The sequence below is a fragment of the Sminthopsis crassicaudata genome, chromosome 2 (genome assembly GCF_048593235.1).
Source record: "Sminthopsis crassicaudata isolate SCR6 chromosome 2, ASM4859323v1, whole genome shotgun sequence".
In the NCBI taxonomy this organism is placed as follows: Eukaryota; Metazoa; Chordata; class Mammalia; order Dasyuromorphia; family Dasyuridae; genus Sminthopsis; species Sminthopsis crassicaudata.
Window position 1 is genome coordinate 500,892,992 of NC_133618.1, and position 18,296 is coordinate 500,911,287.

General features: G+C 38.8%; 1 protein-coding gene across 4 annotated transcripts in view; it reads left to right on the forward strand.

Annotated features, from left to right (window-relative positions):
* The window catches only part of NCS1 (neuronal calcium sensor 1), an 86,798-nt gene that overhangs the window by 16,814 nt on the left and 51,688 nt on the right, over positions 1-18,296 (forward strand). The window contains exon 2 of one of the 4 annotated variants that reach the window (XM_074293872.1): positions 17,582-17,665. The exons of 1 other annotated variant lie outside the window; for it this stretch is intronic. In XM_074293872.1, coding sequence (XP_074149973.1) covers positions 17,582-17,665 — 84 coding nt within the window. Of the gene's footprint in view, positions 1-8,353; positions 8,530-17,410; positions 17,666-18,296 lie in introns of those variants that run through there. 2 more of the 4 variants (XM_074293873.1, XM_074293871.1) reach the window with 2 other exon arrangements.

Here is an 18,296-nt window from a genome sequence, read left to right on the forward strand (position 1 = left end):
ACCCTTAAACTTGATGTGTCTTCTTGGAGAAGACCAAGGTATTTACAAGTGTCACATGTATTCATTGATTTAGTCTGACTTCAGGATTCAAGCTTTAGGCTTTCAGTTTCTATTCTTTCTTGGCAACAGGCATTTTGTACTACTGATAAAGTATAAATGATATTTATATGATATTTTTGGATATTTGGATATGGTTTATGTTATATATCACATATAATTATGTTATATATATATTTATGTTATATTATTATATTTTTATATTATTGGAGAAAGTTTCCATGAGATGAAGTAGTTATTCTAGTGTCAGTCAGCCAGTAAGAATTTATTGTGCCAGACGTGTGCATTGGAGACACAAAGGCAAAAGACAACTCTGCTCTCAAGAAGCTTATGGTCTGATTGTGGAGAGACCATGTAAACAACTATATAAATGAACTTATTTTACCCAGAATATATTGAAATTGATCAGTGGAGGGAAAGCATAAAGATTAAGATAGATTGTAAAGGCTTCCTGTAGAAGGTAGGATTTTATTTGGGACTTGAAAGAAGCCAGGAAAGCAAGGAGGTGCAGGTGAGGAAAGTGAGCATTCCAGGTATCAGGCAAAACCAGAGAAAATGCAGGGAGCTGAGAAAGGAAGTTTTGTTTAAGGAATTGCAAAGAGATCATTGTTACTGGATCACATAGTAAAGGAGTGGAGGGCAGAGAAGTAAAAAACATAGGAAGACTGAAAAGATGTAATTTTCTTTGTGGCTAGAGAGCCTGATATTATCCATAGATATCTTGTGATTAATAAGATGATTTCTTTGACCTGAAAGCCATACCCAGTTGTATTCAGAATTGATTATAATGAATTTAAGACTATGTAGAACCATGATTATATTAACTGTCTCCCTGGAATTTCCCATGTTTAATATGAGCTATTTTCAACATTATTGTGATGGTGGCAAGTTTTAAATAAAAAACAGTTTTTGCTATGCATTTTGAACATTCTAATGTTCTCATTATGCTTGGCCCTGTTTTATCTCTTTTCAATACTTGACTAATCCATGGGTGTGGAACTGAGTCAAAGATTTGCAATAATAATAAAATTGGCTTAAATGTTATGTCACTTTCGGGAGGCTTCTTCAATAATCACCAAATGATAATGACATGCACTTTATACCCCTAGGACTTTTTGGCATTCCCCTTTTGCTCCTCGGCCAATACACTGTTTTATTGTAAGTGTTTATAGATTTTTTTTCAAGCAATACAAGTTGTGAATGTTTTGTGTAAATTATATAAAGACATAATTGGCCTATATTTGGAGAGATTACTGGTTGCTCTCATTTTTTACTAATAAATGTGATGCCTCCAGTAAGAAAGATGGGATCAGGCTTGCTACAGAGAGAAAGTTGTTGAAGTGCTTTGGCTAGTAATTTATGGCTACTTTGCAGTGTTTTGAGCCAACAATTATGGATCTTCTCCAGACTCAATGGTTTTCAGTTTTTTGGAGAAATAGCAGTTTAGTCACCTCCCTTGATATTACATCTCTTAAACTCAATATATAAAAAATATTTGTAAGATTCCTGCTTTGCATTTGATCCAAATTGCTATTATGTAGTGTTGGACTTTTTTGGAATTTTTAAGTCTTGACTTTTAATGGCATCAGGTTCTTTAGCTTTTCACTCCAGATTTACAGAACTCCTTAATTTTTGATCTGATTTCATTTAATATGGGTTTAAGAGTGAAGCTATTATAATTACCCTGCATATTTTTGCAGAATATTGTTGTAACTCTTGGAACTGAAGATATTTTTGATGAAAAGCAGCATGCTTGCCCCAAACTGGCAAGATGTATGAAGTTTTGTTATGATGTAATGTTGCTACATTATAAATTAACATCCATATCAGCAATCTATTCCCTGCCATTTCAATCTGTTTGCCCCACTTGCTCCACTGTCAACACTAATTTGTACTCATTATGGTATTGACTTTTCTGATTTATTCCATTTTGCTTTCCTTTGGTAACAGTACACAAGTGATTACCATTTGCCTTATTGTCCCTCATGTTAATCTGATCTTCACTATTTCAAGTAAGGTCAGCTTTTAACCTTATGCTAACTTATCTGTTTCTTTGATTTTTAGTATTTTATTTTTCTAAATACATGCAAAGGTACTTTTTGACGTTTGCATTTGTAAAATCTTGTGTTCAAAATTTTATCTATTTCTTAGCTATATAGGAAAAGTTAAATCCTATTGGCTTGAACATTAAATCATTAAATAATATTGTTGGAGCCCAATTGACTGGTGCCAGTCTTTTGTCAATATCATAATGGTTTCGGGGCATAGTAAGCCTCTGATGAATAATATTGTGGTTGGCATTCTCTTACTTTCCCATTGCTGGCAACGTAAAATGGGTGATGTATTGGGTTTTGAGTTTTTCGTTGTTTGTAGATTTTGAATCCAGGTCCCTACTCTAGATCCAGTATTCTTTGTGATATATCTTGCTGCCTCTTATTTGCTACAGTGGGAGTTTTGGAGGTAAAGTCATAATTAGGAACAAGGAACCTGAGTGAGCATATTAGAAGAAAATTACTGAACTCAAGAAGTTGATTTCTTGCTTCATGGATTTGAGATGGTCTTCAGTTCCTGTTCCAAATCAACAGCTCTTGTTTGATATGAGGGAATCATATTGAAAAAGAGACCAGGTACAAAGGAAGCGTGGAATGAGGAGAAAAGTTAAGTTTCTTATTGAACGATTTTGGAGTCAGAAAACCTGGATGTTATTTGATAACCCTCTGGCTGGGGATGTCTTTCCACTTTTCTGGGCTCCAGTTTCCTAACTCACCAAATAAGGGGCTTCCTTCCAATTCTTGTTCCTGTAATGAAATAGATTGGCTGGTTCTCTGATACAGTGAATGGAATTTAAAAATTTTCTAGTGTCCCCCATGATTCTGAATGTTATGCTTAGGAAGCTCTGTTGTTCTCAGGTTAGGTTGAAATCCAGAGAAATTCCCAGAAAGTTGAGATCTCCTATCTATATCCTCCCTAAAGTTCATAACAAAAGCCACCCCTTTTTTAGACCCCTCCCTTAGTTATAGTCATTAGGATAATGAGAATCCACTAATTTCAATATCACTCCTTTACCAGCTAATGGACATTTTAATATAATGATAATTGAGGGAAGAAAAGAAGATAATTGTGCTCATACAGACCAACAAAATGACTCTTCATAAACCTTTTCTCTTTTACTTCTTGAGCAAAGTTAGTTCTTGATAAAATATCCCCTGGCTTCCTGGGAAAACTGTAGAAATTATTCACATCTTCTCCAAAGTTGCTCAGTATTCAACTGAGATTTGGAATTTGCAATGGTGTTACTATTTAAAACAAAACAAAACAAAACAAGCACATGCCTAGATCCTGAAAGAAATCAGGCAGTAGATCCCCTCTCCCAAAAAGTAATCATTATTATGAATAAAATCTTCTGTTTTAGTCAGTAATTTGTTCTAAGTATTGGAATACAAAGGCAAAAATAGTCCCTGCCTACAAGGAGCATACATTCTAATAGAGGGAGACAACACATAGGAAAGTGGGAAGCTATCTTGGTTTGGAAGTTATAGAGATGGTTGATGGAGCCCTAGCAGAGTAGACTTACACATCCTTTCTAAGAGTTATGGCAGTGTTGATTTCATTATGGAGTCAGAATTGGAAAGGGTAGTACAAAGAGTGTGCACAATGAAGTGACTACTGAGCAATAGGTGGCTAGGGAGTAAATTAAAGTATAGCTAGAGCTGCTCTCAATATAATGTGCCACAAGAGGCATGCACTTATTATGACAGCAGAAACTTGAGGGTAGACATTCTGGAACTAAAAGAATTGAGTCCTCTAGGATATGGTTTCTGGTCCCTGGCAAGAGGGAGAATATACAAAATACAAAGCAGAGTAAGATTTGGATTGGATTGTAAAGGGGAAATAAAGATTTAGACAAGTTTTCAAGGAAAGGTTGGAGAAGGAGAAAATATTTTTGGCTGGAGGACTCAGGGAAAGTTTTGTAAAGGAGAGAGGTAGGTGGCAGTTTTGCTGGAGGAAGAAACAAGGTACACTGGAGTCTGGGAACCAGAGGATGTTAATATATAAAAAGAGGAAGGACAGAGAGAAGGTGATGCTTAGGGTCATTGGACCTGGGGTAATGAACATTTGGAAATTTTGATGGGATGAAGTGACTTCTGGAGCTATAGTGCCTATGGCAGTATAAGACTTGGGTTACCAAGATTGGGAGATGGTCTAGAAACCAAAGCTTAGGACTACTTAATAGAACTAGAATTTATTTGCTTGGAAATAAACTATAGCAAAATAAAATTGTCTTCAAATAGATGAGCTCTTTGAGCTTCTGGCTGGTCACATTCCTGGATACGATTCTATAAAAAAAATTACTTAAGTTTAGTCTGACTTTTAATAGAAACAACTTTATAATAGGGTTTATGTTGCTTGTGAAGGATCTTATGTCCAGCTTTTACAAAAATGACCACAGGCACCATGCTGAGCATGTAAAAAAAATGTTAGTGAAATACAGATGATAGACTCATTCAGCCTAGAAGATAAAGCTTTCTGAAGTATTTTCCTCCATTTAACAGGGCAATAGAGTAACCAGGCACAGAAAGTTTTCACTGATATGATTGATATGTGATATATCACTTCTTCTCATTTAAGCCCAGTTTTTTCTTTAAGTCAGAATGGAGAGGAATGTGTCCTCTAGAAACAGGGGAATCAGGAGGGCTTCTTTTGGGTAGTCTTAGGGCCACATGAATGGTTTTTGAAGAAAGAGATCCAGGAGAATATCAGTAAAGTTTTTCTTTATCTTTGCTCTCACTCCCATTATACCCTCTGCTAAAATTTGCTAAAATATCTTAAATTTGAAAGATTTCTCCTTTGTTTCCATCAGTTCCTATCTTGTATTAAATTTAATGTATGATTGAATTGGATCCACCCAAATCGAATGTAAGTTCCTTGAGGTTGAGTACTGTCATTTTTTTCTTTGGAAACTCTTGCCTATAATAGATGTTTTTTAATTGAATTGAATATTTATTTGGCTGCCTCCTGTTTCTCATGATTAACTTCTCTATTGCCAATATGAAAGAGGACAGGAATAAACATTTATTTATTTTAAAAGCTGAATATTTTTTGTTTTTTTTTTCTGATTATATGTGTATATTAATTTTTAAATATACATTTCTTTATGAATCATGTTGGGAGAGAAAAATCAGAACAAAAGAAAAATTACAAGAGAAAAAAATAGAAGAAAAAGGAAAAAATGAACATAGCATGTGTTGATTTATATTCGGTCTTCATAGTTCTCTTTCTGGATGCAGATGGTTTTTCTATCCAAAGTTTATTGGAATTGCCTTGAATCATTGAACTGCTGAGAACCAAGTCTTTCTGAGTTGATTATCACACAATCTTAATGCTACTATATACATTATTTTCCTAGTTCTACTACTTTTGTTCAGCATCAGTTTATATAAATCTTTCCAGGTTTTTAAAAATCAGCTTATTCATCCTTTTTATAGAACAATAATATTTTATTATTTTCATATTCTATAATTTATTCAGCCATTCCTCAATTGATGGACTATTCAGTTTCCAATTCTTCGCTACCACAAAAAGAGTTGCTATAAAGATTTTTGAATATGTGGGTCCTTTCCTCTCCTTTATGAGTTCCTTGGGATACAGTCTTAGTAGTGATTGCAGTATCAAAGAATATACGCAGTATTATACTTTGGGCATAGTTCCAGATTGTTCTCCAGAATGGCTGGATCATGTCACAATTTCACCAACAATGCATCAGTGTTCCAGTTTCCCCACATCCTTTCCAGCATTTATTATTTACTTTTCCTGTCATCTTAGCCAATTTAAGAGGTGTGAGGTGATACATTTAAGTTGCTTTAATTTGCATTTCTCTAATCAATAGTGATTTGGAGCATTTTTCATATAAATATAGATTTGATTTTTTCTGAAAACTTCCTGTTAATATTCTCTGACCATTTATCAGTCGAGTAATGACATCAACTATGTGGGCACTGGAAATCAAGTTGTTGGTTTTCTAGCTATTAGAAGTTGAGACATATTTCCTCAGAATTGGCTGGGCAATATAAGTTAATTCATTTGAATGTTGCTTGTCAGGAATGTCATAAATAATAACTAGGCTATAACTGAAGGAGGATTGTATGTGTGATGCATTGTGAATCAAATCTGGAAGTCAAAGACTTCCTATGTTGAACAGCTATCATAGGAAAGAGAGAATATGCATTAGTTCCCTGTGGCTCCAGGAATGATGAGTGAAAGTTAACAAGGAGTCAGGAAAGAGCATGGCATTTTGAGTTAGAGGACATGGGTTGGAAATCTCAATTTTACCATTTACTTCTTATGCAATTTTAAGCAAGTCACAATCTGAGTCTCAGTTTCCACACCTGTAAATTAAGAGTTTCTGCCTAGATGATCTTTAAGGCTCTTCTAGCTCTTGATCTTATTATCTCAAGAATATTTTAATATTCAGAGCAACAGAACCACAAAATGGACTGTTTTGTAAAGGAGTGAGCTCCCTATCATTGAAGGTATTTGAGCAGATTCTGGATGACAGATTTGTCAAGGAGGATTTTCTGTTAGGTGGGAGGTGGAACTAGATGACCTCTAAGATCTATCCATTCTGGGATTTTGGTTCCATTTTAATATCTTTTCTGGAGTATTGGGACAAAATACCTAGCTTTGCCTTCCTCCTTCAGGGAAAGACAGAGTCCAGGTTTTGACCAAAGTGCAGTAAGATACCGTATTTGGAGAAAGCAAGTAGAGCTGTTAAGTGGAATGTGGACCACCCAGGCAAGTGGCTCAAAATTCAGCCTTCTCAGTGACAATCTTGTCTACCCAAGGCCACATTATCCTTCTCCTGTTTAATCTTAGCCTCAGCTCCTGCTTCTGTACCTTCCTACTGGCTTTCTAAAATTTAACATTATGGGACTCCCTAAATATTTAAAAGCAACTGAACTGGCTTTAATTGCAAGCTAGTGAACTTGTCCTTTCTCTAAAAGGCGGGATAAAGAAATGGTGAAGATAGGGGTGGTCAGTGGCTTGATTTTTTTTACTCAGTATATAGTTATAGGTTCTAAATAAAACCCATAAGGATTTTTGGACTAACTACAACATGCTCCTTGAGAAGCAGGTGGTATGGTGAATAGACAGCTGGCTGCAGAATAAGGTTTGGACACATACTGGCTGTGTGACCTTAGACAAGTCTTTAAGGCAACTCTGAAGTTTGTAAGTTGCACAGTAGGTGCATTGGAAGGGAAAAATTCCTCTTCAGGAGCTCCCAATACAAGGGAAATCACAGGAAAAGTAAAAAACAAAGTAAAACAAATTGTGTTTTGTGTTTGTATTAGGCACTTGTGGGAGGACAGGGGAGAGAGAGAATTGACTAAGCTGAGATGATGAGGCTGGGGACATATGCAGTAAGGAAGTTGGGAAGAGCTGCTTTTTGATAGACGGGGCAAGAAGCTCTGGTCAGTTGGATGAAATCTTCAAAGCATTATGTAAATATAAATGATGGTGATGTTATTATTGTGCTACAAAGAACAGAACAGGGTAGCTAGGTGGTACAATGTATCCAGCATCAGGCTTGGAGTTGAGAAGTCCTGAGTTCACACTAGACCTCAGATACTTAGTAACTGTGTGACGCTGGTTAAAGTTATTTAATAACCCAGTTTCCTCATCTATAAAATTCACCGGAGAAGGGAAATGGCAAACTGCTTCAGTATCTTTGCCAAAAAAAACCCCAAATGGATCCGTGAAGAGATGGATAAGACTGAACAACAACAAAAATAATAGAACACAGAATTTTATGATAATTTCATAATGTTTTCATATCTATTATCTCACTGTACCCTCATAACAGCCTTTGAAGGAGACAGGGAAAGCATTTGACAGAGGAAGAGCGGTTAATAAATGACAGAGCAACGGCCCAAATCCGTCATTGCTGAATTTAAGCCTGCTGGACCCCCATTTGGATTTCTGACTTGCTATGGCAGTGAGGGGTGCCCTGCCTTCCTTGTGCTCTCTGCCAAGGGGGGAATGACATGTTTGCCCAGAGACCATCCAGGATCACAGCAATGAGCTCATGTGCCACAGCTCAGGAAGCAACCAAGAGTGAACTGAAATTCCAGGCCGTGGGTGAGGAGAATTTCCTGCTTATGCTCAAGGGCCTCCCTATGTCATCTGGTACTGCTAATGGACCAACTGAGAGGCCCATGCTGTATTCTAATAACCCCATAGAGCTGAGCTGAGCTGAGCTGAGCTGAGCTGAGTTGAGCTGGGGAGAAATAAGGGGAGAAGCAGAGGAGACATGGAATGTGGATATGGGGAAATGTTTAACTCAAGTCGGAAATAGCCGTTGGAATTTTATTTTAAACTGATAGTTAGGGGGTGGAATGGCTTGGTTTGCACAGCCTCATTCCAACCCAGGTACCTACCAGCCTCCCCCCTCTTTCTGTTTCCCCAGAACTGCAGGTAACCAAGTAGTTTTTTTTTTTTTTTAAACCATTTTCTACTTTCTGAATTCTCCAGGAAGGTATGAAAAGAAATGGATTGGATCTTGCTTCCTGCTGGGGGGGGGGGGGGGAGCTGGATTTGGCCTGTCCAGGGGAAGTGCCTTCTGAAGCAGAATTTGGAATGTGTTCATTTGGGATCTCAGAACACCTTAGAAGCAGTCCGTATAAGTACTAACCTATCTTTTATTTTGCTATGAAGAGTCGAACTATGAGACTTTGTATGAAGTTTTCCCCTTTTGTGATTGATACTTGATGGATAACCAGATTAACCTTATAATTGGAATACAATTTTGATGATGATAATAATAATTGACATTTATATGGCATTGTAAAGTTTACAATAAGGTTCATCATAACCTTGTGAGTTAGCTGTTATAGTGATGATAATAATAGACATTTATATGGTGCTGTAGAGTTTACAAAATAACTTGTATACATTTTTCTTTGTTTTTCATCATAACCTTGTGAGGTAGCTGGGATAGATATGATTATCTTCACTTTACAGATGGAGAAATTGAGATTTTGACAGGTTACCCAATTTGTAAGTTTTGAAGTCTGAATTTGAATTCACATCTACGATCTATTCCACCTCTAGATTAGATCTATGATTTTATGAAGTTACAATTGTGTGACATTGAGTAAAGTCACTTAACTTCCTTAGGGCTCAGTTTTCCTGTGCTGGAAACAATAGAATTAGACTAGATTATATCTGAGGTCATACAAGTGCTAGATTGTGTGAACCTCACAGTAATTGCTCTTTGGAATTCAGAGAAGTTTATAGATCCTTAGAGCTGCTGCTGGGAGGGACCTCAGGCCATCTAGACCAACTACTTTATTTTTCGAAGAAAAACCCTAACAGAAGTGATCACAAGTGCCAGAAGATCACAAGTGCAGCAAGTAGCAGAGGCAGCAAGATCAGGTGCATTCTAGGCCGCATCAAACATCAGGGAAGTAAGAATTTTAGTTGGGTTTATACAAAAAACTGCAGAAAAAGAAAAAGAAACCTTTTCTTCTATCCCCTGTATCTCTGTTGCCTGGAATACTTGAAATCTTTTACCTGATGCCTATTTATCCCTTCTTTTCATAGTTCAGGTGCTGCTGCTAATTCTCAGAGTGATTGAGCTACTGTTTGGAATTTGTTTCTGGGGATTAAAGTTAGAGCTAAAGAAAGATTTGGGGGATAGGAAACTGCAGGGAAAACCTGAATGGTAAATTCAACCATCCTAGGGCTTAATCTGCCCCTTTTTGAAGCAGATATTTGACTTTACACTGGAGGTAAGATAGAAGAGATAGTCCTGTTTGCAAATTCTACTCCAGTCATCCAATACGAATACATTTTTGCCCTCCCCCCACCCCCTCCCCTGGTCTTTAAGTTTCTTGTGGGCAGGAATGCAATTTTCTTCATTTTAGTATCTCCTATGGTGGCTAATTGAGCTGGGTGCTTGGGAAAAGTAGCCTAGGATAAATTTTGTTTGGGGATCCCCTGTAGTGTACTTTGGCAGTGAGAGTATTTATGATCCAACCTGACCCCAGGCTGTTTCCTTAGTTAAACTTTGATGGGCTGCAGTTATCCCAGATAGGACTGGTAACTACTGGAAATGGAAGAGAATTCTTTGGTGAGGTTTCCCCAAAAAGTAACTCAAATAGATTCGGGCTGTCCCAGGCTGTAAGGAGATGGGGAGGAGGCAGCCACTCTGACTCCCAAGAGACTGAACAGCCCACATCCAGGACATATAGACCCTATACATAAATAATGATCTTATCCTTATGAGTCAATGATTGCTTCTCACAAAGACTTCCTGCAGTGCTAAGGATGACCACCTGGCAAGGAAGCTGCCTTTTCAATGATACTTGGAGTATCTTGATGAAAGAGACTAGGAGATTTGAGGTCACATTCTAGTTTGCTAGCTGCATGATCCTAGGCAAGTCAGTTCCTCTCTTTGGGCCTCAGTTTTCTTGTCTATAAAATGAGAATAAATAATACTCCTGTTGCTATGTCTGCTGTCTGTCTATCTGACTATCTATTTTCCACTGAGCTCATTCAATTTCTCAAGATTCTTGATTTGCTCAGCATGTTCAGGATAGAGTCTAATTAAATAGAGAAGACCATCAAAGCTAACAAGTCCCCTAACTCAGGGCTTCTTAAACTCTTTCTACTTATGACCCCAAGACAATTTTTTTTTTTTTTACTAAAAATGTATATAGAATAGATATAAAAATCAAACATTTACTGATAAAAAAACCCTAATTTTGCAACCCTCCCCATTCAATTAGGACACTCTATAGGGAGTTTCAAAACACAGTTTAAGAAACTGGGCTTTATCCTACAGGGTAATTACCCCTACAGGATTAAAATCTCGTGGGCCCAAGTTTTGTGAGAATGGCTATAGCTATGAATTAAAACAACATGTGAATGGAAGAGAAAAGAGACATGGAAATATACTATGCATCATTAATCCTGGGGTTAAAATCAAGAGTTTCTTAAGAGTTCTTGATTGGCCCATTAAAGTCAGTTCAAAATGCTTCCCTAATATTTCTGTGGTGCTTTAAAGTTTTCATAGTAATATAGTAACCATGTGATGTAGGTTGTATAAATGTTGTTATCTTCCTTTTATTAATGAAAAAATGGAATTTCTGAGAAATGAAGTGATTTGCCTAGGGCTTCATAAATGGAGATGCCTCATGTTCTATCCACTATCCAACACTGCCTTTAGTGATGAATTGGGACAAGTGACCTCCAGATCTAGGGTCAGGGGATGGAGGGTGTATAGGAACATGGATTGGAGGCTGGAAGGCACCCTGGAGGCTATCTAGTTCAATCCCCTCATTTTAGAGATGAGGAAACTTTGGCCAAGAAAGAGGAGATGTAGCCAAGCAGTTAATGACAGTCAGAATTTGTACCAACTCCTCTAGTCCTGATGCTGTAAAAATGCACTTCTTTCCAACTGAATAACACCCTTGGATTTCACAAAAGACTTTCCCATTCACTCTGTCATTGATCCTCACTCTAAGATGATAATACTGATATTCTCATTTTCCTCCTATAAAAATGAAGACATTAGTCCCAAGGGTTATGGCTTGCCCAGAACCTCATCATCATCCACAGATTCACTTACTTTTTGAAAGGCCCTCTGCTAGGGGAAGATAAAGAACCTGTAATTCAGTTAAATTTAACTATCATTTATAAACCAATCAATCACTAGACATTTATTAAGCACCTACTATGAATCAGCCACTGTGGATGAAGACAAATGTGCCTACTATGGACATAGGGAGCAGTGGGAATAAGCATTTATTAAACTCATACAGTGTGCCAGGCACTAGATTAAATGTAAATATTATCTTATTTGATCCTCACAACAACCCTTTGAGTTAGGTGCTGTAATTTTCCCCATGTTACTTTTGAGGAAATTGAGACAAATAGAACTTAAATGATTTGCTCATGCTCATCCAGCTAGAAAGTGTCTGGGATTGGATCTGAAATCATGCCTCCTTGACTCTAGACCCAATGCTGTGCCCACTGAGCCATCCAGCTGCCTCTACTATGTACAAAGAAACCATTACAATGGTTTCTCATCTTCAGGAGCTTAGGATCTAACTGTTCACACACAGAGTCAGTGATAGAATCTGGATTTAGAATTCAAGTTCTTCCCATAAGAAAGAATCTAGTGATATTTTCATATGGGAAAATAAATAAATAAAAATTCAAAACAAAGCAGCAACAACAAAAAACCCAAAAAAACAAAACTGAAAAACAGAAAAAATCCCAAGCATCTTCTTGAAAACCTTTGGGCCTCAAATCCTGACATATCTAATGGGTGAAAGCTTGAACAACACTTTAACAGCCTTCAGCAAAGGAAGGAGGAGGGACAGTTCCAATTTCACTAAGGGACTAAGAGGCTCCAATCTCTTCCTGAGAAGTAGCTTCACAATCAGGGAAGAGGGTCTGCCAAGGCTTGGGCAGAGCCACTGGCAGGTCAGTGGTCACAAAGGGGCAGGACTCATCAGATAGGATGATTTGCTGACCACCAGATCTCTAGTACTGTGGTCCTGGCTGGTGACTTCACATTAAAACATAAGCTCATATATACAGACACATCTTTGCTCATCACACAGTCCTCTCAACTCTTTGTCCTTTCCATCAGGGAGGACACAGAGATCAGGCAGGGAGAGCTGGGGCAGTGTCTGGGAAGCCATAAAATCCGCTGCTTGATGGGAAATTCAGGGCTGCTGTGCCAAACCATTTAAGTACAGAACTGAGCCTGGCAGGGAAAACATGTATCTCCCTCCTCCACCTCAAACCTGTGAAGTCTTAAAGCTGGAAGGGACCTTGGAGATTTTTCTAATCCATTTATAGAGCAGGAAAGTGAGGTCCAGAGACAAGTGAACTTGCTCACAGTCACACAGCAATTAAGTGACAGAGCTAAGACCCTAACCTTGGTCTCTGGCTTTTTAAAAATATACCTCCCACACATCATGTTCCTTTGGCAAGGTGGAACAGCAATAATTAACAGCTTGGCATTATAACCACCAGGCAGTGAGGAGGTAATAACGACCCCCACCAAGAAAAAAGAAATCTTGGCCAGTTTGGGTTGTTTCTTCTCCCTTCCTGCCTCTTCTCCTCTTCCCTCCCCTTCCCCAAAGTCTCCCCAGAAGAACAGCCACAACAGATTTTACCCAGCCTCTCAGGTCCCCATGTGCCAACAAAGAGGGGGAAGAAGCATCAAAACTGGTTTTGCTCATTGATTTTGACTGGTACCATTTAGCTTTAATTAAGATCTGGTTTCATACAATTCTGGTAAATGACATGTCAGTTTTAGGGAAAACACTGACTGCTTCCTACAGATCTTTGTGCTTTTCCTTGGCTGAGGAAGCAGCTAAAATGGCTCTGCCCTGGAAGGAGGGATTCTAGCCTTTCAGGGTTAGGAAAAGGAGAATAACTGAGACTCTGTTTTGACTTCATTTCTCTACTGCTGAATATACACCCTGTTTATTTTTTAACAGAAGGAAATCTCCCCCCCCCATCCTTTTTTTTTTTTTTTTTTTTCATGCTGCTTGAAATAGCTACACCCCCTGCCTTTAAACAGGAGTATTTTGGTCCCTTCAAAGAAAGAGGACTCAGGAGGGAGCCAGTTCTATTTGAGTACTAAGAGAATGGCTAAGCCTGGGTTGCTTAGAACTCTCCCTTGCCATTCAACCTCTGGAAGAGCCAGAGGAACAGCCAGCCTCTTTGTCACAGCCTGGGATGGGAGTCAGGACAGCTTCCCTAACAATTTACAATCTAGATCAGAGTGCAATTTGGGGAAACTGAGTCTATTCTTCCTAAATCTGTTAATCCAGCCATTCTGACCCACACTTTCCTCATCTGGAAATGGGAATAAAATTAGCATCTACTTCATAGGATGATGTGGGGATCAAACAATATAACATGTATGAAAGCATTCTTGATACCCTAAAGAGCTATTTAGCTATTAATAAGTTCCAGGAGCTTAATGAGAAAGAAAAGTGAACTTCTTTGGGGAAGAGGTGGGAGCACCCCCTCCCTCCCAAGGACTCCCTTTCTCAGATATTCTACTGTGTCCCTTACAGGGTTATGGGGTTTAGAGCTGCAAGTGATCTCAGAGGCCATCTACTCCAAATCCTTACTTGCACAGATAAGGACTCTGAGGCCTAAAAAATTAAAGTACCTTGCCTAGAATCACACAGCTAGTAAGTAGGCAGTATTTGAACTCAGGTTTTTGAACCCAAATTCACTACTATTCTCATTACACTTTAACTGTCATTTCTCAGTATAGAAATAATAAATCCTATTGTATTAAAATTTTAACATCACTCTATATATGATCTTTCATTGTTTTGGGAAATTATGTCTTTTGTCCCCAATCAGGTTATAAGTTCCTTGAGAATTTTGGGTCAATATATCTTCCATATGACTTACTGAAAAAGCACACAGACCCATGAAATAGGAAGAAATAACGTTAGAGAGCATAAATTATGAGGACATAGAATAGGGACTTTGAGAGCTGGAGAAACACCTAAGAAGCTCAGAAAGGCCTTTGGAGATCACCTGGTCCTTCTCCAGCTCATTTTACAAATGAGGAAACTAAAGCAAGCAGGGTTAAGTAATTGGCTCAGAATCACATTGCTAGTGTCTGAGGTGATATCTGAACTCAGACATTCCTGATTTCAAGCCCAGCCTTCTATCCACTTCACCACCTAGCTGCCTCCAAGTACCACTATTATCCGCATTTTACAGATAAGGAAACTTAGACAGGCAAGGATTAAGTGATTTACCTAGAGTCATACATCTAACATATATCTGAGGCTGGATTTAAATTCGTGTTCTCCCCATTCCTGTAGTACTATTCATTGCATTATCTCTGCTTCTTCCTACCTGGGCAGTCACTTTACTTCTCTCATCTGAAAGAGGAGGTGCTAGATAACCTAGAAAGGTCCCTTCTACCTCTTACCCCGTGATTTAGGATTCCCTGTTCAGTCCTTCCTCTGACACCTGTATGGATTAATTTCAGATGCAGTACAAGTACTGAGGTATTGCAGGGGCAGATAGGCTAGGAGGTCAGGGTTTATTGGAGGCAGGATGGGTGATATTGAAGGCCCATGTAGCTCTCTTAAAAGAATCTGTCTCCTGTGGGTTCTGACCCAGCCATTGAGGAATGAGGTGAAGTTGAAATTGTCTCTAGTGTTAGGAAAGGCGGAGTCAGAATAATTGTAGAGGTAGTTGCCTGAGGCAATTGTTATTTAATGGTGATGAGGGTTCTCATAAGCTGGTTCTCCTGAGCTCCTGCTACTAGGGCTTCAGCCCTGGCTCCTCAGCTTGCTGAGAAGGAAAACCAGCAAGGACTCTCTGGCTTTATTCCTAGTTAGAAGTATGGTTCTGTTTTGTCTCTACTGGGGCAGTTAGAACTGTTGGGGTTCAAAGGAGACCCTAAAATGGTTGGGGTTCCAGACCAGTATTGCGAGATGGCTCAAAAGAATTTGCAGGTTCGATCCATCTCCAAGTCAAAGGGCAAAGTTTATTATAATTGTAATGCCAATTGAAGTGGGCTAAGTTCCTAAAGAATTTAGCAAAAAATTAGAAGAAGATAAATTTACAGGAAAAAGAAACATCAGGTGTTTCATGTCACTGATAGACTAATTTTATGGCTTAGAGAAGGAATTGCACCCCATTATTGAATTCTATGGCTTAGATTGTCTTAGAAACTTTGTTAATATTGGCCAGTAGATTGTTATTTGACAGCCAGTATTGTTTGTGGAACTACAGCACTCCCAAGGTCAGGTAGACTTAGGGTTATTGCTCCTCCCTAGGAGCTACAAACATAAAAACCACAGATTCGGAATGTCATCCTTGGAAGATACCTTGTCTAGTTCAACTTTCTCAATTGAAAAATAGAGGAAATGAGATCCCAGGGGAAATAACCCATAGTATCATCCCTTTTTACAGATACGGAAACTGAGTTATGGAGACAGTAAGTGATTTCTCTAGGATTCCATAGCTACTAAGTGTCTATAGTAGGATTTGAATCCAGGTCTTAATTCCTAAATCCAAAGCTCTGGGGGCAGCTAGTTAGTAAAATGAATAGAATGCTGGGTCTGAAGTCAGGAAGACCTGAATTCAAGTCAGGACTCAGCTGTATGACCCTGGGCAAGTCACTTAATCCTGTTTGCCTCAGTTTCCTCATCTTTAATATGAATTAGAGAAGGAAATGGCAAAACTACTCCAATATCTCTCCAAGAAAACTCCAAAATGGGTTCATAAAGAGTTGGACACAATTGAAAAATAACTAAATCAGTTGAAATAGTAGAACTAGGACTCGATCCTCTATCCCAGAAAACCTTTCCTGATGTGCCCCAGGTCACCCAGTGAGTTAGAAGAGGAAGCCCTCGAACCCAGATGTCTCCTGAAAGCTGTGGAGTTTCAGTTTTTAAAGAGCTTTTCAGGACAGGCAGCAAGAGTCCTCTTCCTCACTCCCTGCTGTGACTTGGAAGCTTCCCAGGTCAAAATACTCTGGTATTTCTAAATGCCCTGCTCCAAGACTTTTCTCCCTTCCCCCCAACCTGATAGTAAATATTATAATCTGATTCAGTGGGTGTGGAATCTGTCTTCAATTTTGAGGCACTCAGATTTGGGAGTGGGCTTGCTTGCTGTAGCCTCATGGGGTAGGGTGAGTAGGAGCCAGGAGAGGGGGCAGGAATTTGTGCCTATTGATGTAATTAATGGGATCCCCCCTATTGGGTAAGACTTTAGCTCTTTTTGGTTGACAGGGGTAAGGGGAAGGATACATTATGGTCATTGCATATGTTTTTTTGAGTCTTAAATCCTCTGACTTATGGTCTTGCTCTGTTTCTGCTGCTGTCTTTCTTATCTGTCAGTTTTTCTGACTTTATGACTGAATATACGGTATGTACCTGACTTTAGTGGTGAAGTTTCCTCTATACAGTCATGGGACAACACAAGTGCCACGGGAATCCTTGTCTGAGCCATAACTTGCAAGCCAATCCATTTTGTCTCTATGGGTCTGGGGACTCACTCTGTTATGGAGATCAAATAGGGATGAGACTGAAGATGATAGGGAGGAGAAATAGCTGGCTAGTATTGTGTCATAGACTTCGATGATTGGGTGGGAACTCTCTAGCTAAAGAATGGGGTGCCAGGATTGCCATATGTATAATGCCAAGAGCTTTATTGATATCACCCTGGTAACCAAAATAATACCCATTATCTCCATTTGCTAGGTGGAAAAACTGAGACAGACAAAAAAGTCTGTTCTAGATTTAAGATATACAAAAAACACAGGGAAATAGAAAGACTGAGTTCTACCCTGAAAATTCATCAGGGGATAGTACAGGTATAGCTACCAAATTTTTTGGTCTCTGTCCTCTGGGAATGATCTTGGAAGAAACTCCTATTAATTTAATGTCTTTGTGGATATCTGATAGGAAGGTGCTCTGTTGGAAACCATCCAATTTCATCCTTCTTTTCACTGTACTAGATGTGGCCAGCCCTGTCCTGGATGGTATGGAAATCTCATTGCAGCATGCTTATGATCTAGATGGAGTGACAAGGCAGAAATCCAGTAAGTGCAAGAAGATACCTGTAAGAAATGCTGTTGTGGGATGCTATACATATATCAGGCCTAGAGTAAGTAGGGCTTTGGCTTGTAAATCGAGCCATTAGTAATCATTAATAAATTGAATATTTCCCCATGGTCTCGTTCTATTTCTTTCTTGACTGGCCCCTACTGCTGATCTTCCTTCTGAAATCACCTTCCATGTTACTTTGAATATCCTGTATGTACAGTTTCTTACATGTTTGCTCCTCTATTAGAATATAAGCTCCTTGAGGATAGGAACTCTGTCTTTTGCCTTTCTGTGTATCTACGGTACTTGGCAGCATATGTGGGACATAATGAGCACTTAATAAATGCTTTTTGACAGGCAGGCACAAGTATGCACGGTATATATAAATGTATGCTGATGCTCTAAGGATGTTCCTATCCCTCTGAATGTGGATGACTCTCCCACAGCTGCTGAGAAGGGCCACTTGGCTAACAGTAGCTTGTTTTACATAGAAATATGTTTTAAAAGGAAGGAGAAATGAAGGGCCACCCTTTCTGTCTTCCTTGCCTCTTGGGAAGGTAAAAATTGGGTTGTATGGAAGTGCCACTCAGTGTCATGGGCCCCATTTTGGGGACCCAACAATTGGTC